Raw genomic sequence first — 24,660 nt, 5'->3', positions numbered from 1 at the left:
GTTGTGTACAAATACCTCAAATTTGTACTTGAGTAAACATATTTACATTACATGACTGAGTCCAATTTTGAGGTACTTTACTTTACATGAGCCTAGTGAATGAACGAATACTTTTTACGGAAGGATCCGAGTACTCCTTCCAACAGTGTCAGCTTTAAATGATCACTGCAGTAACAAAGAAACTCAAAGCCTTTTTCGTTGGGGCTTCCCCAAAGTTGTCTCAGCCATTTTGCCTGGCTTTCTCACAGTCAGCTGTAAAGAAAAAACAAAACAAAAAACATGTCGTAATACTTTGAAAAATGAAAAATTCTTCAGGCGCTCTTAGACACTCAGCCAGGGGTCTTGGAGTCAGATACTATGGGCTTAAGGTGCCCACTAAACCCCCCTTAGCTTTGCACAATTACTGGATGCCATATGGGATCACAATGGTTATTTGAACAACAACTGAGCCAAGAAATAATATTACCATTCGACGAACATCTGACTTTTTTCAAAAGTCAGAAGTAAAGAAAATCTATGTCGTATCACTTCATCACCTACAGATAAAAAGTATTGAAAAGAGCATGACATATTTTGGGTATTTCAAATTTTGTTTTATTAACAATGCATCCCTTTGATAGGATTGTATGTTTCTTTAGGTCATCAATGCCCCCAAAACATACTGTACACATTATACAAGGGAAACCACGATTCAGGCAAAAAAAAAGAAAAAAAAAAAAGAAAAAAATCTTTTTAAATTATAATACAGTCTCGAGGAAAAAATATAAATAACTTTTTTTTTTTTTCTTCTCTGGTTGAGCTCACTCTATGGTACAGACATATAATAAATAGATCGGATCTGACATCACTCAGCTGATCTATGAATCATCTCTCTATGAGTCCATTTGTGTAGCAGCATTATAGCAAAAAAAAACAAAAAACAAGCCAATGGAAACAGAGATCCCCCGTTTCCCTGGAAACCTTTTACAAATCCTTTAGTAATCACACCCCCTCCATCTTCTTCTTCTTCTTCTTCCTCCTCCCCTTCCTCAGCCAATGACAGACAGTGATATTGCATTGTGGAAACAGATTCAGGGGTAATTATATTCCTACAATGTGATGGCAACATGTAATGGCAACCTATTTTTCTTCAGGAAAAAAAAAGAAAAGTTTTACAAGCAAGAAACACGTTAAGGTGACGTTACAACTTTGCCATGCTCGTAGCACATGCAGTGGAAGTGGAGCACAGAGGTAAGAAGGCGTAGAGTCGGGTAGCTGCTGCAGGTTTTTGGAAACATCTGTCATTTTGAAATCTTTAACGAATCACCCTATGGATAACTCGTCCAACTTTCCACCTCCTGAGATGCTTACTAATAATACAATTGCTGAAGGAAAATATGAAAGGGTCCTAAGCAAATAAAGGATGGAATAAACTAGCACTGAAATACATGCTATTCTCCTTATGTACTGTGTAATGGTGGCTTGTATAGTGCTTTAGAAAATACAATACTAGTGATGTTTGATTGTCTGAGATACAAGAAAATAGAAAAGTAATTGGCTGTCTGTGCTGACAAGAGGCTACAGGTTGTAGGACGTGGTGAAGCGAGAGAAGCGTAAGCACATTTCTGGCTAGAAGAGATCGCAAGTCGGGGTGGGATATGAACCGGGAAGGCTCCAGATTAAAAAAAACAGCAGGACCCCCTCTGTAGTGTTTTGTTTCATAAGGAGAAAAGAAGAACGCAGGGGTCCGAGGAATCACTGGGTAGACACAACAACATGCCTTATTCATTTCATTACAGAAAAACACCACCTCTGGAAAGAGATAAAATGTTGAGAGAATTTCTTCTTCTTCTTTTATTTAAACACGAGTCTTTTGTCTTATTGATCCAAGCCTGTCCTTAAATATTACGTTGATGTATTATTGAGTGTTGCTCAAGATTGCCAGCCCATCTGAAAACAGTATTTGGTTAAACTGCTCCCCCTTTTTCCTGTTAAAAAAAAAATCTGAGACAGCATTAGGCGTGCCAGGTTCAATTTCGTTTACAGATACCGAAGTCCTTTCCTTCTCGCTTGTGTTGGCTAGAAGACAGGCGAGCGATGACCACTTCCTCTTCTTCCTTGGCAATGGTACTCTGTTTTGAGCAATACAAAAAAAAAATCCCCATCCTTATAGCCACATCTTATATTCTATCAGTCATTATTTCCATGTTCGTCGGGTGGCAGGGGACACAAGGGTCGAGCGTGATCAGGATTCTGCAGGAGGGTCAACGTCCTCTTCGACGGGTTTTGGTAGCTTTGTCAGGATTGCCTCTGCTTCCTCATACATCTGAAAAAGAGCAAATAAGAGTTTAATGCATGGGATAGTAAACACAAAGATGCAGAGTTGAGGAATATGAAGGGGAAGGCGTAGTAGAATTTCTTACTGGCATGAATTGCACATCCTGGAAAAGTTCCTGTATGAAACGTCTCGAGGTCAGGCGAAACATACAGTGGGCTAAGAGGTGAGAAACCTCGGAGTACAGGCAGATGTCGTCAAATGCGTAGGGAAACTTCTCTTTTATCCTGCAGGGAAATTTAACAACCCTTAACAAAAGCTTTTATGGCTCTGAAATCATAATGCAACTCAAAATGTATGTATCTTTATGCATGTATGTATTATAGGGGGGAGGGGTCTTTACGTCAGTAGTCCTGTTTCGTGGCCTTTGGTTCCTACAGAGGAGCTGAGGTTGATGATGAGGCGGAGCACCTCCTTCCTCAGCAAGACTCGGGAGGCAGGGCCATCTTCTGATATTGCCTTGCCACCTAAATGACACATAAATATTCAGTATTCACCAAAATAAATATGACTCATTAAAGCAGTAGAGCGCGACCAAGATATTGGTTGGCTAAAATTATTAGCACTGGAGATTTTAGTATGACAAATGTGTCGTCCAATAGCAGCCGACATGAAAACTTTTGGCCTGCATATTGCAGTAGAAGGTGATGGAGGTAATTTACGATTATTATTACACATTAACATTTTATTTTGTAATTTGGGTTTAACTTTATTTAACTCCATTGCGTATGTGTAGTAGTGTTTTGGTAACCACATTTGAGGAATCAGTGTTTTTACTCCCCAATATCAGCGTCGCATTGGTGCCAGCATCGTTCTAGCTCTATCAAGCAGTAACACTGAGTAAGTACTAATCTGACTCATTATGGTGGACTGATCTTGTCTGGTGGGTACTGATTGCGCTAAAATTCCAAAACTGGCTGCAAAGATTTGTTTTGTCAAGCAGTTTAGGGGAACTTCCAGTCAAGTCGACTCAAGGTGTGTTTGGCTGCTTTGTGCGTTGAATTTGTGCTTTAGTTCTTTGACTGTAGTTTAATTTGTTTTTTGCATTTTCAAGCACAGAACTGGAGCTACCAGCTACTTCTTTTATATTGGAAACAGAAGGCTGACTTTTTATTTGTTTAAATATATTTAAAGTTTAGTTAATATCTAAAAATGAATGAATGATGAATAAAGGGGAAAGGGATTCATGTTTCTTTTTGACAATTCAGCATTGTAGCAGTAACTGAAATTAAAATTCATTGTGGTGAAAATAAAAAACTAATGTATCTTTTGTTTTGGAACTAATCTAATAATGAAATGTTGTATTTATGATATAACTACATACTCTTAGAATTTATCAAATTTTACAGCACTTTACAGCATGAAATAATTTTTGTAAATATAATAATAATTTTTGTAATCTTACAAAAGTCGTGTTTTGTTTGTTAAAAAAAAAAAAGGAAAAAAAAGGAGAAATTCTTTTAAGAACTATTGGTTCATCATTGACTTACCCAAGACAACGTCACCAGGTGTGGGCGTGCTGCAGATTGAGCCTTGTGACACGGCAGCATCGCTGCAACCGGACACCCCAGAGAACTTGGACTGAGGCATCACCTCCAGACGATGGCCGCTCTGCCCTCCCCACGATGGGAAGTCAATGTAGTCTGGAAGAAAAAAACATCATTTGTCAACTTCTGAGTTTACATTGCTTCGACATGAATGTGCGCATGTGTGTGTGTGTAGGCTCACCTGTCCGAGGGTGTGTGCTGTTGACCTGTGGCTGTGTGGGGTATCCAAGGACTATGGCTCCAACGCAATAGAGACAGTTTTCATCAGCGTGATCCTGCAGTCCCGTCTCCTCTGAGCCCACCGTGTGGTTCTGGCCGTCACCTCGGCTCGCGATCAACTCAGAGATGCTGAACTGCTGCTTCAGTATTGGGAGAGCAGGACGATCACCTGGAGAAGGAAAAAACACAGTGAGCAAAAACACGCTCATCCATTTCAAAACTTTTATCTTGGCATACTTTTGTGATTTAATTTGAATTTAATCACACACGAAGTTGCAGTTACCATCTCCATCGCCAAAGACGAAGCGTTTCCGCTCTTCAGACGGCGGGCTGATCCTCTGCTGAAAGTAGGCAGAGTCTCTGATGTGGAATATATCGTTGATGTCCATGGGCAGTGCTAGGCCAACATAGTCATCGTTACACCCATAGGTGGCGCTAGAGACCATCGAGCGGACTGAGGAGCAGCGGTGTAAAGTGCTTTGGTTGATGGGACTGAGTAGCTCCTCTTTATCCAGAGAGGCAAAGCTCAGAGCCTTCAGAAACCTAGGGAGGGCAAGAGGAGAGGTGCGTGAGAGGATCCGGGGGGAGAGACTGGGACAGAAAAGGAACCGGAGGAATAAATGAAAAAGTGTTGGGTAGAAACACAGAAACACAGACTTAGTGAACAGACAGTGAGAGGGAATCACAAGGGGCGCTAAAGCCCAACATACTGTAGCAAGCTATCAGGGCAGCAGCTACAGGTGAACTCGCAGCAGAGGACATGTGGGGAGCCAGAGAGGATACAAATCAGATACAACACGCTCCACTTTTATGAGTCTTGAAGCATGAATGCAACTGCCAGAACTTAAAAGCTATCATAATAACGCTTTAAACAAACTTCATCACAGTTGCATGTCTTCAATGTCACCACTGAGCGGCTTCCTGCACCATACTATACATATTTTACTATAAATTGATAAAAGTTGTAGAGTTAAAGTTAGAATAGTTTGGACGGACTAGAGTGTAGATGAGTCCGTGTTCAGCATGATGTTGTTTAATGTCCTCAACAACCTATAGTCTCATTCAACCACTTACCTTTTTTAAGACACTTAAACTCTAATGAAAATGTGGGGTGTTCTATGTCGAAGAACAACACGTGAAAAAAAACTGTAAAACTTGTGTTAAGCGTAGACCTTCAGGCATCTAATCTGAATCCCACTGAAAAAAACATCGACTTCAAGACGAGAGAACCAGAAGTGCAAAAATGCTAACGACTCTTTCGCCAACAACTTACGAATTTGTTTATCATTTAGGCCCTTTCTTCCTGGAATAGTTTTCCAACTTTTCTTTTTTTAAATTGCAGATTTGTCCTGTTTTATATAGTTAAAAATGTTGTGTCAAAATAATCTAAAACATTCTTCACTTTTTTCTGACACTTTGTAGTCACCTTATTTTGTAAATAATCAATTCATCAGAAATAACACCCAAAAATGTCTTCATGGGCTCTGGGAAATTATGTGTATTTCTATTCTCATTATTTTCCTTCCTTTCAATGACCAAACCACTATTGGATTAATCAAGAAATCAAGTGGTTCATTCTTTCCCTCATAATTTGTATAGAATGTGACTTAAATGCTGTGCAGGATTATTATCTATCACCATAACACTACAGCAACGTCTATATTATGACACCTCTTTCTACATTTCTGCTGTTCATCCTTTATCAAGGGTTACAACTCAACAAACAGGAGGGAACAACTAACAACTGACCAATCTACAGACTCACACTACAGGGTTGCAGGAGTCAAAGCGATGGTGAAACAACTGCGGGCACAGCGCTGGAGTATCTATTAAAGTAAAAGCAGCGAGACGTTTCTCTGGGTTGGTGCTAGAAGCTACATTTCTACTGAGTAGGGCGCTGGGGTGGTCGACCCACCGCGGAACGAGTGTTCTGGACAGCCTGCGGTATGGACTTAAGACGGCGGGCTCTGGACAGGTACCCCTCCTATCTGATAACCTGACGGACACAGCAGAAGGTGCACAGAAAACACACTCACACCTCTGGGCAGTCCGAAAGCACCACCCCCAGACACACAGCGGCTAGAGCTACAGTAGCATAAATGGAGACTGAGTTTTTTCTCCAAGACAAACAGATAATTTGAAAAAGAGTTAACACATTCATGTCAACAAAAGAATCCAATTCTTGTCCTCTTTTTTCCTCTGATGGCTGACTTACCTGCGAGGCGTCAATCTGGAGTCCAGGCTGCCGGTCTTCATAGTAATGGTGTCTGTGAAAAGCACATCTTTGGCCGGTGAAGCCAACGCTTCACTATGAGACAAAGACGGGTGTATCCTCTGCTGCTGCAGCCTCTTCAGTGTAGCGTAGCCCAGCGCGTCCCGTGGGCTGGTGTACATGAAGCTGCAGTCAGCCAGGCTCTTGATGGTGGTCACTGAGGGAGACTTGAGAGACTGAGCTCGGCGGGGGAGAGTGTGCGAGGAGCCGGGCGGTACCAGAGAGACAGTGGAGGACTTCGGCGTGGACATGTGGTTGGTCTGAGACTGGGGGGTGAGGGAGGAGAGTGTTTTGACAGTCTTGGCTGACACCACCGTGTTCAGGCTCACGCAGTCAGAGGAGTCTGGCTCATGTTCGGGGTGCTCAGGGTTTCCAACGGTCTCCCTGGAGGGGCTGGAGCTCATGGAGCTGATGCCGCTGGTTGTGGTGTCCGTATTAAAGCTCTGACTGCGGCTTTTGAATTGCGTACCTCCGCCACCTCCTCCACCCCCACCTACATTGCCTCCACTAGACGAGGAGCCACCATCTCCTGCTAGACGCTCTCGGCTGCTCTGCTCCCTCTCCCGAATGTGATGCTCCACCACCCCATGTCCACCCAGACCGCTGAGTCCGAGGCCTGAGCCTCCTCCTCTGGCCAGCCTGCCATCCACAAGCTGCTCCTCAGAGCCCCCTCTGTTCCCCACAAAGGACGTCTCCAGGCTGACTGTGGGACTCTTCGGCATCCCTCTGCCATTAAACACAGATGTGAAGACATCGCCCTGGTTTGGGCTGTAGACAGAGGGCTCCGTCACTGTCCTGTTCCGCCTCATACTCCCCGTCTTGAGTTCAGTAGGAGTGCGAGAGCCTGATGGCGTCTTAGGGTCACTGGTGGAGCGAAGTTTCTTGCTGGGGAGGGACAAGGAGTTAAGGAAGCGAGTGCGAACGAAGCGTGTGGAGGCCAGGATCGTGAAGGGGCTGCGGTCCTTGACTGGTTTGGAGTGTAGATAGAAAGGGGGCTCGTCTGACTGGTCCAGAACGTCACACTTGTCATCGTCCAGGATGTACATGTCTGAGAGCACAAGGAGTGAATTAAAAACACAATGGAAGCATTACAGGGCAAATAATTCCCTGGGTTTATCAAAAATACCTCATTACTGTGATGTCAGAAGATCATAAATGCAATTCGTAGAGTTTTTCAAACTGTTTATAAATCAGAGCCGCAGTCATGTTTTTCAATCAAAGTGCATCAAAGAAAACGAGGTGCCAACTTCTAGAAATGATGTCAAATCTTTGCTGGTTCATGCTACTTAAATAAGGATTTGATGTGAGTCCTACGTACTTGGTTGAGACTCGCTCTCGCTGTTGTGGCGCGAGCTGGTGGATTCAGAGTTCAAACTGAGTGTGCTTGGCACTGAGGACAGTTCAGAGGTCAGCTGTGCATCGATCTCTTCTGGAGTGACAGGCCACAGCGTCCTGCGACTGTGTCTGACGGCATCCCAACCATACTGCTTCAGCACTTCACAACCCTGCCGGGTCTTTGAGATCACACCCAGCACATAAACACACGTCCTGTGGATGGTAGAGAATGTCAGTAATTGTATACATACCTACAAATATGTTCTCTCAACCCATTGTATACTTGAAGGAATATGTGCAATTGCTTGATTTGCTTTGTTGGAGAGATGTTAAAGGTCAACATGACTATTAAATGACAATTAAATGTAGCTTGTGACAGCCTGTGACTGTCAGTGCTCCTTTTCTTCTCAGGTCGTTGCAGGTAGAGATGGGTGGAGCTGATTAGGTGCCCAAATCTGTTGTAAAATGGCCTTCATCATTCAGGGTGATTCCTCAGTCTCTTGATGATCACCTCTCCTTTTGATTTGGTTTTCCTCTTTGTTTGGCTCCACAATACCACAGATCCAATCAACACTGCACCAATACCTGACATACAGACTAGATATTTATTTACTGTGTTACTTAAGTTAAAATCTTGTGTTGTCTAACTCATTGAGCTAACTAAGCAAGACCCTGATTCATTTCATAAAAATGTTGGTTACAATAATATATATATATTCTTAATATAAAAAAAGAAAAGAATGAGCTTACCCTCGTATTGACAGCACCTCACAGTGCTGAGCCAATGCGAGGATGTCAGGGATGACATTCTCCTCCTGCAGGAGATTCAGACCCCAGTTTGAAGAGCCAATGTTGCCCTGAGAGGAGAAACAACATCATTATGATCAGAACCATCTCTCTGTTGATATTAATATTACAGTGATTGAAAGTAAGTGATACTGACCAGAGCCCAGAGAGCAGCCTTCAGCTGTTTAATGCCCTCCCAGGTGTCCAGCATCGGGGAGCGAACCGTGTAGCTGAGGTCAGGAACCACACTCTGGAGACGGAAAGAGACAGTCATGAAGAAGAAAAGCTGCTAAATCTGTGCAACCACAGAACACTGACTGTAAGAAAGCAGTTACCTGAGCCTCCAGTAGATGACAGCCAGTCTTATCGTGGACCAGCTGACCATACAAGTGCACAGGGAGATAGACATTTGGTCTTTGTAACCTGCAGAAACAACCAGAGACATTAGGCCTGCACTCTGCAGTGAATCTTGTGGTCTGTTACGTCATGACAAGCTCCATCACATCACCTTTGGTTGCTGCGTCGGACATAGTTGTCTCCATCAACAGGTTTGCGGTAGGTTGTAAGTGCTTCGTTGAGCTGCTCCTCTATGAGATCCACATACTTTAGGTTGTATTCCTGCAATCAAAAAGGCATTTAGGTGAGAGGGAAAACAAAACAAAAGGCTCTATTGAAAACAAAGATCTCTTTAGTGTGTGGTCTTATAATGTTTTAAAACCAAAATTAGAGTGTGTATGCAGGTTTCTAAAATGCAGTTAAACCCGCTAAAAATTGACAATTGACTCCTTTCTAGTTGTCGTCAGTGGACGAGTTTGCTGTTCTGCTTGTTTTTGTGTGTGTGTCACAAAATTGCCGCAAAAAACAGGGAACAGCAGAAAACATCAGATCAAACAGCTCACAACGCAGGACCCAGAAGACATTAACTTGTTTTGAAAATTCTATAATATTTATTTCTGCAGCTGATGACGGAAGTTGCTAAGAAGTGAGACATCTCACTTCTTTCTCATCATTCCCATTATACAAAAGCCAGATGTTAGTGGGGGCAAGGTTTTTTTTTCAGTTTGGAAGGGTTATTGTTATAACATAGCTGCTACTTGAAATTCTAAAAATAGTACTATTTTGTCCACAAATATGAATTCATTTTGCTGTATGCCAAATTCCTGAGAGTACCTTCTGCCATTTATCCAGCTGTTTGCTGACGTAACCCCTCTCGTTGAGGTAGGAGAACCCTTTAGGAATGGACAGGAACCTAAACAGCAGAAACAAGAGTGGATTCATGAAAGTAAGTCATGCTGCTTGACTACATCAAAGACTGATACATATAATGTCTGGTAAGCTAATCTGTTGTGGTAAACACCCACCTGAGGAGCAGCAGGAGGCCCTTGTCTCCCAGGTGGGACAGAGCTGGTTTCAGCTGGATAAGAGCGTGGAGGTTGGCCTGCGAACCAGCACAAACATAACGAGTCAGACAAACACCATCAACTTAATGTCATTACCTTTCATAACATTAACATTTCTGCACTGCCTCTGTCAGTATACATGTTTGGGTTTTTTCACGGTTTGAGGGATGAAAAAGAAAATGTATCAAAAGTATCTTAATCTTACAACTGAAGCATGTGTTTTTTTAAAGCAGTCACCTTGTCCTCACAGGCCTCGTCCAGTATATCCAGGGCCTCCATGGACACAGCCTTGCTGTGGTCGTGGAGCTGTGTGACCAGCAGCTCCATGCCCCAGCTGCTGAAGAACTCCACGCTTGCACGCAGCAGCACGCGGAGATGTTTGGTGGCATACAACCTGCACGTCTGCTCAGTTAGACAAGGAGCATTGTGGGATGAAAGAGGGGACATTTAGATGTTTATGAAATTGTAGGTGTAGGGACAATGCAGTGTAAATGTGATTTTTTTTGTTCTTCTTGGCAATTTTCTAACTGTCTTCCAAGTCTCTGTAACACCCAATACTGGACTGTACTGCTTTTCCTATCACTGCTTTATGAGTGTTTTTTGGTTATGTATGACACTATGTATGTTTTTTGTTGTGGCTTTCTTACATCAGTAGCAGCAGTGAGGATCTTGGAGAGGATCACTCTGGCCAGACCGTCTCTACTGTAGTCCAGTGTGGATACAGCAAGCTTTAGCACTGCATCCTGGTTCTTCACAGAGCACAGATTCAGCAGGCTGCAAAGACACAAAACAAGCGTTATTGGCAGGATCTTAGAGAAACATTTCTGAAACTCATGAAGCATTTGAGTTTAACCAGAACCCATGAAATTATTTTTTACTGTATACTCACCACTGAAACAGGCCACATTTCTCCAGCAGTTTGACTCCCTGTGGGTGTGCAGAGAGTGTCCCCAGGAAGAGGAAGTAGTGTTGGCTGAGAGTGGTGAGCAGGCCATTGCTCTGCAGACAGCGCTCAGGCTTCAGCCCCGAGGACGAGGAAAGCCATGACACCATGTCCTTCACCAAGTCCTCCAGGTAGCCCTGACCATCCTGGTGATGGTGAGAAGAGGAGAGTGAAAGTGACAGAGAAGAGATGCAAGTTAGAAAATTAGAAACGTGCAGAAGGGGAGTGTGTGTTTCTGTGTGCAGACTTCTCTAACCTCATCTGATTCCATGAGGAACTCAACAAACTGACAGCCAACCACAGTGAGTTGTCTGGCCTTTGAGTGGTCCAGCGCCAGCCCTGCGTACAACTTACTACTGGGCTTATAAAAGTACAGCAGCCTCCGCACAAACCTGTAAAACACATACAAAAGTATTTAAAACAAGATGTCAGAGAAGTATTTACAATGTTGCGATGGCTATGAATGAGTCTTACTTATGCATTTGTTCATCTTTGTTGTTCCTGAGGTTTACGTTTGGCCACTGGGGGAGAAAAAAACAACAACATTTTAATATCAGACAAGAGAAACAAAACTGACATTGGGTGTGTTGTGTTACATGAGAGCAGCCTGACCTTAAGGATGGTGGCAATAAGCAACCAGTTCCACTCCAGGTTCTGCTTGTGGTTGAGAATATGACTGTCTCTCAGGTTCATCATCAGTGCTTCTTCAGTGTCCTGCACACAAATACAGAAAACAGTGATGTGACAATGTAAACAAAGAAAGAATTTGAATTTCAAAAGCTTTGCAATAATTTTGTTCATTATATTATTCTCAATCACCTGCTTTTTGTTGTGAAAAACAGCATCTGTCCTAAAACTACAGTTAACTACAACCTCTTTGGTACGTTTAGTTCAGCTTAGCACAAACAGCTAGCCTTGCTTTGTAAAGCATGCCTCTTCTAATACTGGAAAGCTGTGTCATTCTCACATCCTATCTTGTGTGTTTAACACAAGAGGAAATAGGAAATGACAGAGCGTGATTAAAGAAGCAGTTAGAAAACACATTAAAGCCATCTGCTGACTAACAACAGCTGGCTACACACAGCTGGCTCTGCACATTTTTCGAAGCTTAATTGTCATATGAAGAAACAAACAAATGAGCAATGAAATTCAATTGCATGTTTTTAATTTGTGTCTACAGAAAATGCAGGTCACTCTTGGATGGACGGGTTGCTTTATGGTTGCTATTTATTAAAACATAACATATAAATAGGACAATTTTGAAATTGAAACAAGGTATTGTTATCATTTGTGATGGAATTTGGCTGTTAAGTTAAAATGAACACTCCCAAGACCTTTGTACTTACTGCACAGAGATGAATATGACATCAAGCATTTCTTCCAACATGTACTCATTTAAATTTCATGAATATAATGCTGAGGAATAGAGGGCAAAAAATATTTACCTTAATGACATAGATGTCCCTGTGGGAACGCGAGTGAGACTCTCTGCGGTTGTGTGAAGACACAGACTTGCGAATGATGTGGTCCAGGTAAAGACTGTGTGGTTTCGAACCTCTCTTCTTCTTCTCGTGGAAACGCTTCAGGTTGTTCACCGCTGCACTCGCCCGACTGGAGCAACATTAAACAAGTGGGGATGTTTACAGATAAAAGCAGTTTTTTTTGAAAGAGTATATACCCTGTAGTTCTGCTAAATAAACGTGTGAGGACTGAAAAATATTTCTGAAGGGACAACAGACTTGCATGTCTCATTGCACTCACAGTCGTTTCTCCTGTGCGATGTCAAAGGAGGCGGCCATGTTGATGAGGGTGGGGAGGCAGTGCAGGTGGTGACTGTGGGAATGAGGAAGGATGGTGTTTGCCTAAACAAGAGAGAGGTGCATGGAGGAAGAAGAAGAAATGCATTTAGTATGAGAATCACAATAAATAGGATGGCTTTTGCAAAAACCCCAATCTTCTAGACTTAAACCATGTTGAGTTTGCAGTGAAACAAAAGCACAGACAGAGTTAGAGTTAGCTTCTTCTTCAGTGTGCTAGACCTAAGGGTGCCAACTGATGCTAAATATAAAGAAACGATTCAGAGATGCTTTCCGCATTTCAATATTACCATGTGTAGAAGTTCTCCCAGGAGAATGGTGGCTCTGACAGCAAGCTGATCATCACTACTGGTCACAACTTCAACAAGACCCTAAAGTGACAAAGAGGATATGGTTAAATGGCAACATTTCCAACCTAAAACTGCTGTGAACGAATGTTTGGAGTAAAAGTGTAACAAAATACAATCAGAAAAGCCATGAAGTCTTTTTTTTTTATAGACTAGCCTTATGATCAGCTCACCTCTAACAGCCCACTGGTGATGAAGGCAGACAGAACAAATGCCAGGTAGTTGTCCATCAGATCAGGCCTAATGAAGCAACAGAAAATAATCGTTTCATGGTTCATTTAAACACTGAACTGTTACATTTTGTTTTATCTGTTCCATTTCTATTCTCTTTTATCATTTACCTTGAGCGAGCCCGATGGGGAAGGATGACTTTGGCCTCAGCAGCAACAAACCCATCAGACAGTCTCCAGCTGTCCTGGAACCTGGCAGGGTCTGAGGAAGACCGCAGCAAAGATTAGCTTTTTCATCTTAAAGTTTCATTTATAATGTTGACATTCAAATTCTAAATCAACAATTGAAACGCTGCACAGTTTCATTTGTTTTTGCACGTCTAATCACTCTGTTTATGCCAGCTATTTCTGCACAGTTGCAGATAAGGAAAAGGCTTTTATAGTATTAGTGGTATTAAACCATACGAGGAATTAGATTGCAGTGTTGGCGGTGTAGGATTGTTTCAAATAATTCCAGAGTGTTGTTAAGCCTAAAGTCAAAATGTACTGAAGAGAGACAGATCTGATCCCTTCCAAAATTCACATAACATTTATATATAACAAAGAATTCAGCTTCAATCCATATTTATCTGCATTCAGAACCCGTATTATCAGAGTGGTCTAACAGGAATATAACAGCATCATAAATAGTATTACATGACCACAATAACAAAGAATGTATTCAGGTTCTAACTCAGGTATATCTTATTACTTAAGTTGTTAATAAATATAAACAAACCATTTTATGCGTCTGCATTCAATCAGTGATCCTCTTAATCAGATCATTCACTTTTCTCAAACTGAGACTTTTGTTCAAGGACAAAGACATTATAAAATATGAGGACAGATTTCCAAACCATCATTCAAAAACTCTGCGCAGCCCTTAGCATTCTTGTGCAAGACTTTTGGGTATGCTCTTTATCATGAACACAGAGCCACTTAGCCTGAGTGCATTTGCAGATTAGGTGCAGTATGTAAAAAAACAAACAAACCACAAATTACTTCTTACCGATATAGTGGGAGGAAGGAAAAAAAAAGGTTTGAAGATACAAAAGATGTTTACTCACCAACACTTAAGAGAGCTTCCGTGAAGTCTTGAGTTACAATGGGCACAGGGAGCCTGAAGATCTCATATAAAACCTCCAACAAGCCTTTCTGCAGGGCATATCACATTAGAGCGATCAGATACACATTCAATACAACACTAGCTGCATTTGCCAGCACTCAAAAAGCACTTCTAATATCTCAGTGTCACTTTTATGTAGCATCATACTCAAATTACAGGAAAGTAGCCTTGTTTTTCTGATAATATCAGAGTGAGAATATTGATCTCTCTGTGCCACAGCTGCCTCTTAGTGGATCTCACTCTGTACTCTGATAGTGACTCCAGCCAGACAAGTACTCCATGTTTTCAAAAAAATTAAACAGGTCAATAAGGCTCATGTCATCACCAGTAGTAGTGGAGTAATTCAGGTCATAGAAGTTAGAGATGCACCGCCTTTTTCCAGTTCTAATCTGACCCCTGAATTTGGATATCGTCCCGATACGGATACCAGAACCCCTTTCTTGAATATTATTATTATCATTACAACTGTTATTATTGTTGTTGTTGAAGATGTGTATGGTTACGTGAGGGTGCGGTAAATCACACAGCCTTTCTAATAAAAAGCAGTGGTAGGAAGTAACAAATACAAATACTTTATTGGTATACTTCTTTCTGTTTTTACTTTTGCTCGCTACATAATAACATACATATCTGTACTTTCTCCTCCTCCTCCTCCCAAAAAAGGCTTGTTATTAAGTGCTTTTATTTTGCATCATTGCATGTCAGGGTAACTCCTTTTATGTTTTTAGAAAATAGATTTCAATACATGAGTCCAGTGGGAATTTGGCAATCAATCAGACCATAGAATCTGGATGAATTACATCAGTGTACAGATATTGCTGTTACTCGGATTGCTCCAAGCTCTCAGATAAAATTTGTGCTAACATAACACTCAGGCTGTAAAATGAAGCCTGGTGGAATAAACATCATCATTTCTGCAGAGAACAGTGTTTGTATGCTGCATGTGTTTCCATACTTACCCTAACTTCCATATTTGGTATGCAAAGTAAGCCAATTAAAGACTGGATCCCAGAATTTCCAGCCTTGCATAGGTTGATAATCCCTGAGTAAAGAGAAAGACATTTAAGGTGCATTCAAAAGTAAAGCACATGTATATCACATGTGATATAAATCAAAGTATTTACACTTAAATAACTCATTTTATTACAACACTGAAGTCCTTACCAGACCAGGAGCGAAAGGCTGCAACTATGGCCATTCTACTTGACAAGAAACGGGACTCTCTGTCCTCCCTGTGGACGTGACAAAACACACGCGCATGTTAAAAACAGGACACCATGTTCCATACACACAGCATCATTATGATCTCTCTTTCACAGAGCGTCATACAACATGCATCAAAGGGAGTCAAGGAGAATCAATGAAAGATCTTTTAATATCAAAAGCAAATCTTTTACAGTGACTGAAAGGATTATCGTGACTTCTGCTTCTGCATATCCTCAGGCAAGTCATGCTGAAGTCAAACAGCCCTGATTACAAGGGTCAGATCACAAAAAAAATGATACAAACACTTGACTTTCTTTATGCATGGTGTTACCATTATAGGAACACAGCAAATGGTAAACAGAGGGAAATGTCAGAACATTATTTTTTTGCTCCTGCTGTAACAGTGACATTCTTCATACCACCACAACAGCACACACACACACACACACACACACACACCCACACACACCCACACACACACACACCCACACCCACACACACACACTTACTTGAGTTGCCCTTCAGCCGTGTCTGCGTTGTGCCGGTAGTGAAAATCTGTGAAAGGCGCGAGGATTTGCTGCAGGATCAAACACACACCAAAGAAGGATGAGAAGAACACACAACAGACATTATGACACTGCAAATTAATTGTTAAATATTCCCATGCAACATCCTGCAGTAATAACTAAGCTGCTTTGGATCTCATATGACACCCATGTGGATATTATGACTGTGGTGATGAGAAGTTTCTGTCCCAGGTGTCTGTTTACGGACAATGAGTCTTCAGAGAAATGCTGTAACTGATTACTGTAAGCTCCATGGGAAAGAGAGGGGCAACCTGCGGCTGCTAATCCTGACTGGAATGACTCCCAGCATAGTGGCTCATTTATAAACTTCCCTTGTATTCATATCTGTGTGTGTGTGTGTGTGTGTGTGTGTGTGTGTGTGTGTGTGTGTGTACCTCAAGTTCCACGTCAACACGCACATACTGACGGGTACGTGGGTGATTGAGTAGATGGAGGACGGTGGTGATCAGAGCTTCGTTGATGCGGCTCAGCTGACAGTCGATCACACTCTTCAGGATGGTGCTGAGGCCTCCCCTTTTGGCTACAACTTCTGGGTTCTTCAGGGCTATAGAAGCAGCAAATCATTGACAGTAATATTAGAGACTTTTTTTTCATAACTATCTGCAAATTTTCCAAGGTATTCCTGTCCTCTATCATCGCACCTTCCTTAGGACTTCTCACAAAGCCACTGTGCGCACCGAATTAATGGTTATTTTATAGTAATGTCCAAAAACTTAAATTGAAATGTTTTACAGAGGACCATTGGACTACTGAGAGCGATGGCAACTAGTTGGCCCTTACAGCGCACTTCACTGATAGGAACGATATAATCTGCAGTAACTGGGATTTAAACAGTTGCGCGACAGAATGCACATGTGCAGATCATTTTCTGGAATTACAAATGAATGGTGAGGCGCCGTTTAGCTCTGTGGGTAGAGCGGGAGTCCCATGTACAGAGGCTTTGTCCTCGGTGCAGCGGACCAGGGTTCGACTGCCGGCCCGGGTCCCTTTGCTGTGTGTCACTCCCCCTCTCTCTCATCCTGTTTCCTGTCCAAGTCTTCAGCTGTACTATCAATAAAGCCAAAAGGCCAAAAGGCCAAAAAAAAAAAAATATATATATATATATATATATATATATATATATATATATATATATATATATATATATATATATATATATATATATAATAAAAAAAATAAAATAATATATATATATATATATATATACATATATATACACATATATATACATATATACATATATATATATATATATATATATATATACATATATATATATATATATATATATATATATATATATATATATATATATATATACATATATATATATATATATATATATACATATATATATATATATATATATATATATATATAAAATAGAATGGAAACCAAAGACAAGATAACTACAGCCGATTTTACATTTAAACATCCACTATTACAGGCCTCAGTGTTAAGATGAAAAAGCAGTTATTCACAGCAAACTGCGCAGATGATTTGTTTCTTCCTCTGAAAAGACTAAGTGCTCACCTAGCTCACACACGATTGCGATGGCTGCGCGGACCATGCGGTCTCTCTCCTGTAATCCATCAGTGCCCACAGCAATTAGAGAGTTTGCAATAGAGGTGGGGAACAGCATTGCATTGACGGTGATAATCTACAGAGAGGGAGGGAGAGGGGTAAAAAATTTACCATCAAACATCAAACAAACTGAAGCAGAAAAATAACTACCCTGTTTATTATTTTCCAGGCAGAAGATGATTTTATACAATACAAAATCAGTAACTGAATGAATTCTGAGGGTCACAGAATTTACAATCCAAAAATTAATAACAGACATGCATTTTATGATAGAAGAGTAGATGTCATGGAATGAAATCAGGGGTTGAATTTCAGCCTGGATGGCCAGTAGTACTTTCCTGAAACCAGACCCTGACTCTATGTGCGTGTGCACGAGTCTGAGTGTGTATGTGTGAAGAGAGTTTACAGTAAACTACAGCAAGAGCTATAAATAGCCTTGCCTGCAGACTTGTGCCTACTGTCCATAAACTGACCCTACTGATAACACAAGGATCTTTCAGGTGGCAACTTTGCAGCCACTCAATCTCAAGAGCAATACAACAGTGACTGAATCAATTAGAGTAAGAATGGCTGAGGAGGAACAGAATTAAAAGAAAAAAAGAAATAATATTGTACCTTTCGGACTAGTCTCAGAGCCTGAGTCCTCTCCCCCTCATTGCTCTGCTGGATGTCAATGCATCTAAACAAGCACACAAAAATAATTAGTCATGCCTGTGTCTTTTTACACAGTTGGCCAGTAAAAGAAAAATAAATTGTCAGCAGCAAAAAAACAAGTGTGACTGAAGCAGAAACATTTCAGTGTACTGGCAAAGCTTTGAACAAATTAAGTGACTTCCCATAAAAAGGAATATTCTTAGAGAGACAAAATGAAAAGTCAGCCTGACAGCACTCCGTTTGACTGAGGTGGTCAAAGCAGGATCTCACCTGGCTACCAAATAGTCCACCTGTAGTCTGAGGACCTTCTGCAGCACAACGGTGTCTCTAATGAGGTAGCGGAGAGACCGCAACCCTGCAGCCCGCACCTCCTTAGCCTCATTCAGAAGAGCTAGCCGCAGACTGGGGATTAAAAATCAAACATTTAGATGAGCCCAAAACTGCAAAAGATGACAAAAGATTTACTAAGACCTACAAACTATTGTCAGTGTCCCTGTTTTGTAGCAACATATGGGAAAGCAGTGATTTTAAATATTTGTTCCACATCCACCGTTGTTGGTCTTAATTTGGGCTTTTTTACAATACGTGGTTGTAGGACTAATGGTGTTTAATTTGGTTACTTGATTGCGATGAAAGGGATACTGGCTAGGCGATGTCCATGTTTTTTTGTATTGTTGTCTAGACTATAATGTTCAATTTCCCATTTCCTCTGGTTTTGGCTGTAATGTTCTAACTGTAGTGTTCGACCACTCCTGAATTAATGTAGGGCTGCAATGAGTAATTTTTTTCATGGCCGATTACTTTCTCGATTAATAAAATATGTGTTTGGTTTAGAAAAAGTAACAAAATAGTTAAAAATGTCCAGGATGACGTCATCAAATGTCTTGCTTTGGCCTTTATCCAAATATATTAAGTTTAATGTCATAGAGGAGACAGAACTAGAAAATGTTCACATTTAGAGAGAAACTTTTTAATTGAAAATGACTCAATTAATCATTAATCAATTATACAAAATAGCCTGTGATTCATTTTATAGTTAGCAACAAAATGAACTAATCAATTCAGACCTTAAGCTAATGAATATGAAATGTTGACGAAAGGACACGGTGCACAATCTTTACTAGCAGCTGACAAAACTTACCAAATGATGATTTCTTCGTATGTAAACCCAAAGTTTTCCTCACGGTGGCTTACGCTGCATAGCAGCTGCAACACAGAGAAAGGACAAAAAATGAATGACTTGGTTGATACAAGGAATGCATTAACATGGCTGTGGACAAGGACAGAAGTAAGCCTAGCACAGGCATTATTACAGAACTAGGGCCCCTTGAAATGTTTATTAGGGAATTCAGTAACTCCAAAATTGCCTCCTCCTTCACCTGGGAGTCTCTGTTTAGATTTTGAATCAAAAGCAACAATATAGGTGACTGTCCAAACTGACAAATAGCACAAACAACAATTTCCAAAGTGAGTTCTGCAGGAGCCATGCAGGTGTGCTTGTTGTATTTTTCCACTTGTCTGTTTTATGCTGACTTGTTTGGAGTAGATTCACTGGTGGTAGATGGAGGTTATGATTACAAAAGAGTTGGGGGCAACGCATTCACTGGTCCAGCAGTGGGTGTTGCCATGTGTCACCTCCAGCATTTGTTGTTTATGAAGGCATGCGCTTATATGGATATGTGTATGAAAAGAGAGGGTGATAATAACAGGAACTAAGCAATAGGTATTTTTGAATGTTTGCTTCTGTTTTCTGTGCTCTACCAGGCTTGGCAAAGAAACCTGTTCAGAGCATGAGAAGCCACTTTTAGCAGCTCCCTCACCATGGGTCCTCCATCATTATCAAAGGCCCACACACAGCTGCTGTATACAAGATTAAAATTGTATATACGTGGAAGCAGTTCATTACAAGAACAATAAGTCTTTAGCGACAGTCGATGTCAACTTGGAGGCCAACAGTAACAACAGCATCGTCTGAAAGTCATTACATGCACAAAGGAATGAACTCCTTGGGCTAAGGAAGCTGACATTTTGTGGCTGCCACCTTTCTTATAGGCACCCTGAGGGACCTGCACACTACCAACAATTGAGTGCTGCTCCATCAGAGCAGTTCAGTCTACCTTTTTCTATCCTGATGTAGCACCAGCAGGGGAGTGGGTAAGAGAAAGGTAGAGAAGGCGATTCTGGAGAAAGATAGCTGATTGTTGAGACTCATTCCCAGGTTGTCAAATACCAAAGCTTTATTTATTTTGCCTGAAATGCTACACCAAAGGGTCAGTATTTGATGACATGGGAATGAGACTCAACAATCAACTATCTTTCTCTAGAGAGGAGAACTTATATCTCTATTGGAATAGTTTATAGTTTCATTAATGTTGTCAGACGCTAACAACCTTAACCTTTGAGCAGTAAAAAAAAAACAAAACTTTAGTGGATGTGACTTTGAAGGTTGGATAAAGAATCACGTTGCAGCCATTGGAGCCTTATTGTGGCTGCCAGCCGAGGCGATCCAATGGACCAATTCCAAAACTTTCAGTAAGTATGAATCATCTTCACACCAAAACATGTAAATATAGGGCCAAGGTTTTAAAAGGACGGAAATTTCCAGTTCAAGCTGGACATGAAACCTCCCTCTCTCCAACATTGTACACTGCCGATCAGAGCAGGAGAGATGAAGCAGGAGGGGATGCATGAACATGGTGAGTAGGGGGTGTTAAACCGGTTGTGATGTCAGAGCCTAAGCAGGCAGGAGGAGGAGAGAAGAGACGGGGAGAGGGGCATGTGACACTCTTCGGAGGGGGGGGGATTAGGTCACCCTCGCTGTCCTGGAACCCTTATAAGGAATCAGGAGGCATGGTGCTCCAACACACACACACACACACACACACACCATGGCTACTACCCTCCTGTCAGTTGTAAACAAGAGAGTTAGGTGTACAGACTACAGTCCCACACTCAGCCTTCAGCAGCAACCTACAGTGCCAGCTCCACTAAGCCAGCACGGCCACTAACGATGGGACAAAACATGTCCATGACAGACAGTCAGACATGATTTAAGGCAGCAGGTTGATAGCAGAAATCACCAATGTGAATACATAATGTTTCTGGAGACTATGCATGCATGTGTCAGGTGGAAGAAGTCACAAGTCAATCAGGGCTGTATTCACTCTAAGAACAACAACAAAATGTCAAACCACTGTTTACATGTAAGAATAACTTCCATCTTCACTTTTCATTTGCAAACAATAAATCTGAGCATCCCAGCCGTCAGCTGTTGATAACTGGGACAAACACAGCTCAGTAATTTGGCTCCATATCAGCATTTGAAACCTCTTTTCTGATGCTTCTTACTTTCACTGATGATCTTTTTTATGTTTCGGTTTACCTGAATATAATTTAGTTGCTTTCATGAGAAATGCGGATGTACATCGCACAGTGTGCACTTGAAAAACGTTATAGCTTACCATCCGTGCAGGAAAGGCTCACTTTTAAAACAGACAAATAGAATAAAGTTGGGATTTTACAAATGAGTATCTCAGGGTCATAACAACAATATCTAGACATTAGAAATCTCAGGTTGCAGAGTGCTGCTCTTGATGCACATTAGGTCAGAGTGCTTTTGCATCCCTAGAGCTCCTGTTACATTCACTGTCAGCGTCACAATGACAGGCACGGCTAGGCCTGCTGGCAGCAACACCCAAGAGAGGAGGATCAAGGAGAGGACGACGGTGACACCACAGAGGAAGGGGAGCACGGCAGTCAATCTTCATGGATATCTGAACAGTGAGTCAACCTTCTTGAAAGCTTAGAAATCCTGATCATAGCCACAGTTTCATCAAGGTCTTCATGGTGGTTTAGGGAGATAACAACTCAGCAACTTTGGCACTTTCACTGAGTCAAGGTGTTGTCAACGCTGCCTAAAATAAATAAAGAATCACTAGGGTAAAAATAACTTGACAGCATTACCTTTATGAAGTTGTTCAGGTGTCCCAATTTTCGCATGTTACTGACTCCGTGCGGTTTGGCCACATTTTGAAGGATTTCACGAAAGTTTTCTGACGGTTCTGCAGAACAAGGAAAAAGGAAATACAATGTATCCAAGACAAGCATGAAGCGGTATTGTCACAATATCAGTCAATGAACCGTAATTGAGATGTTGCAGGAAGGAAGTTGGTTAAGCTGGTCAAACTAATTTGATGTGTACAGGCAAAACAAGGTCTAGACAGTAAAAGCAAGACCTGAGCAGGGAAGTGTTCTATTTTATTTTTTACTTCCTTTCAACTATTAGGTGCCTACTGTGATACTCTTCAGATAGGACAGACTCTGATTTAAAACTGCATTCTCTTGGCAAAAAGGAGTGCCTTAACAGTGGTTTAGTCTGCATGGTAACAACCGGATACTGCATTCAAACAAAAAGATAAATGTTGCAGAAACTATGAATACACCAGCTTAATGCATCACAGTCATAATATGTTTCTCAGTGGCAAGAGGGGGACAAGCAAGATATAGTTTAATTTAGTCAATAACAATGCAAGCATGAAAAGACAATTAAATGCTTGATAATATTGGACTTTTTCAAACAGCTTTACAATCACTGAATCAATTCTACCCAAATCAATTCTAAATGTGAAAATGTTTTTTTATCCATAAGAGAAAACGACTAAAACATGTTCGGACCTTCAATCTTAAGAGTAAAATGTCATGCAGAAGTCCATGTCGTGTATAATTAGAGGTCCATCAGCGACAGTGATGGGTATTTATCTGTACCTACAGTCTCTTGCAAGTGGACCAGGAGTGGACTAGTCTGAGCACGTGTCCCATCATGCAAGAATGTGTAAGCAATAAAACAACTGGCATAGACTTTGCATACAAATTCAAGGCTTCATGATCTTAAACTCTTGGGCACAAACACGGTTTAGTGTTCAGATCCAGGATTGTACAAAACTCTTGTGACACAGCACCATAATGTAATGGAGATGTAGACCTGAAATGGAAGACTGAGGTACATCTTATACATGTTCTATTCATTTTGTAAATCTAGGATGAAACAGCTAGCAGATTAAGTGTACCCCATCTCTTCTTGTGCCAATGGGGCAAAATGCTCGATGACCTTTTGTGCTGCATTCATCTGCCATTTCGAATACAAAACATGCCATAGTTTACATGGTTGGAAAAACTCAAACCGGCTTCTGGGTGCTAAAAACAAAGAGGACCGCTGATCCATGCAAACAAACTGGTATGCTGAGCTGTTTCTGGGGGAGTAAATCTGAGCAGACTGTGCAACTGTTTATCAGAATGCCACTGGAAAAAAAACACCCTGCGCACCCTGTGCTGTATAAATGCTACTCAGCTAACAGCCTTGAAACCCAATTCTCATACAGCCAGCGATGACCAATGCATGACTACATCACTTATGGTTGGTTGGCTAAATAACAGGCTATCTTGCCCACTCACACCAATCACAACAACAGAGCGTCGTCATGGCTGGTTAGCCGTGGCAGCTAGCTAACGCTAACTCAGCTAGTTAGTTAGCTCGCAACCGCCTGTTATTATGATATCGCTAGCAATGTTATTAGACGAAACAGAAAGGGAAAACTGACGAAATGACAGCAGCACTGACAGGACATGTGCACAGACTAAACGAGTTTTCACTTCACAGGGCTAGTGTTTGCAGAAAAGCTCCTCATCCATTTTGAACAATAATCGCTTTCAGTGTGATGTGATGAAGCCTCTGCTTACCTCTGGTCAGATCCAGCGGTACGTTCTCTTCCCCGCTGTCATTCCGACCTGTCAAAAACACACACAGCGGACATGTTGAGGGATCCAACCAGGGTCATCACGTGCCTGAGAATTTCTATTTTTGCAATATCCCGAAATTACACATATCACTGAATCGAGTTTTTCACGCTCACCTCGCATCCGAAGACTCCGGATAGGACGGCCGCGGAAGCTGGCCGCCATGTTTCCAGGAACATACACAACACCGGAAACTTCGCGGCTCCTCGCGAGAATACAGACAACAGGGGTTGTCGCGACATAGCTGCAGCAGACCTCCCACAGACCTCAGATCAGACAGATCCTTCTTAATCCCTCTTAATCTTATCAGGGATTAAACCGTACATCTGACCTGGCGACAGTATTGTGGTATGTGAAGAGGGAGCTGTCTAACAGTGCGGCACAGAAAAAAAAATACTATATATATATATATATATATATATATATATATATATATATATATATATATATATATATATATATATATATAGTATTTTTTTATATATATATATATATTATACAATATATAATCTCAGATATAA

General features: G+C 41.3%; 1 protein-coding gene across 3 annotated transcripts; it reads right to left on the bottom strand.

The window, feature by feature from the left end:
* Positions 1-571: 571 nt before the first annotated feature.
* LOC115581976 (rapamycin-insensitive companion of mTOR-like) lies at positions 572-24,373 on the bottom strand. 3 transcript variants are annotated; one of them, XM_030417596.1, is made up of 38 exons: positions 24,256-24,373; positions 24,083-24,130; positions 22,310-22,407; positions 19,488-19,552; positions 18,617-18,748; positions 18,308-18,371; positions 17,642-17,768; positions 16,483-16,652; positions 16,031-16,098; positions 15,480-15,547; positions 15,275-15,357; positions 14,257-14,344; positions 13,322-13,412; positions 13,154-13,220; positions 12,924-13,004; positions 12,578-12,678; positions 12,262-12,427; positions 11,429-11,530; positions 11,291-11,337; positions 11,073-11,208; positions 10,763-10,962; positions 10,521-10,647; positions 10,111-10,275; positions 9,835-9,911; positions 9,644-9,722; positions 8,982-9,091; positions 8,809-8,896; positions 8,631-8,723; positions 8,438-8,544; positions 7,671-7,900; positions 6,296-7,400; positions 5,996-6,076; positions 4,364-4,671; positions 4,043-4,249; positions 3,805-3,957; positions 2,658-2,781; positions 2,403-2,541; positions 572-2,305 (listed from the first exon to the last, which is right to left on the bottom strand). In XM_030417596.1, the coding sequence occupies exons 1-38, from the start codon at positions 24,302-24,304 to the stop codon at positions 2,225-2,227; spliced, it is 5,325 nt and encodes a 1,774-aa protein (XP_030273456.1). In that variant the 5' UTR covers positions 24,305-24,373; the 3' UTR covers positions 572-2,224. The 3 variants fall into 3 exon arrangements, with proteins under 3 accessions (XP_030273456.1, XP_030273457.1, XP_030273458.1); XM_030417597.1 differs by lacking the exon at positions 5,996-6,076; XM_030417598.1 differs by lacking the exon at positions 5,996-6,076 and having other exon boundaries at positions 4,364-4,623.
* Between the last annotated feature and the right edge of the window lie 287 nt (positions 24,374-24,660).

This window comes from Sparus aurata, chromosome 5 (genome assembly GCF_900880675.1).
Source record: "Sparus aurata chromosome 5, fSpaAur1.1, whole genome shotgun sequence".
In the NCBI taxonomy this organism is placed as follows: Eukaryota; Metazoa; Chordata; class Actinopteri; order Spariformes; family Sparidae; genus Sparus; species Sparus aurata.
This window is presented reverse-complemented; position numbering and strand designations above follow the sequence as displayed.

Excerpts from the sequence above, each read along its gene's own strand:
- LOC115581976 (XM_030417596.1), bottom strand. The coding sequence starts at position 24,304 with ATGGCGGCCAGCTTCCGCGGCCGTCCTATCCGGAGTCTTCGGATGCGA. Across the intron at positions 8,545-8,630 it reads AGGCTGCTCTCTGGGCTCTG|GGCAACATTGGCTCTTCAAA; the intron begins GTCAGTATCACT and ends TTCTCCTCTCAG. Across the intron at positions 4,250-4,363 it reads CGTCTTTGGCGATGGAGATG|GTGATCGTCCTGCTCTCCCA; the intron begins GTAACTGCAACT and ends TTCCTTCTCCAG.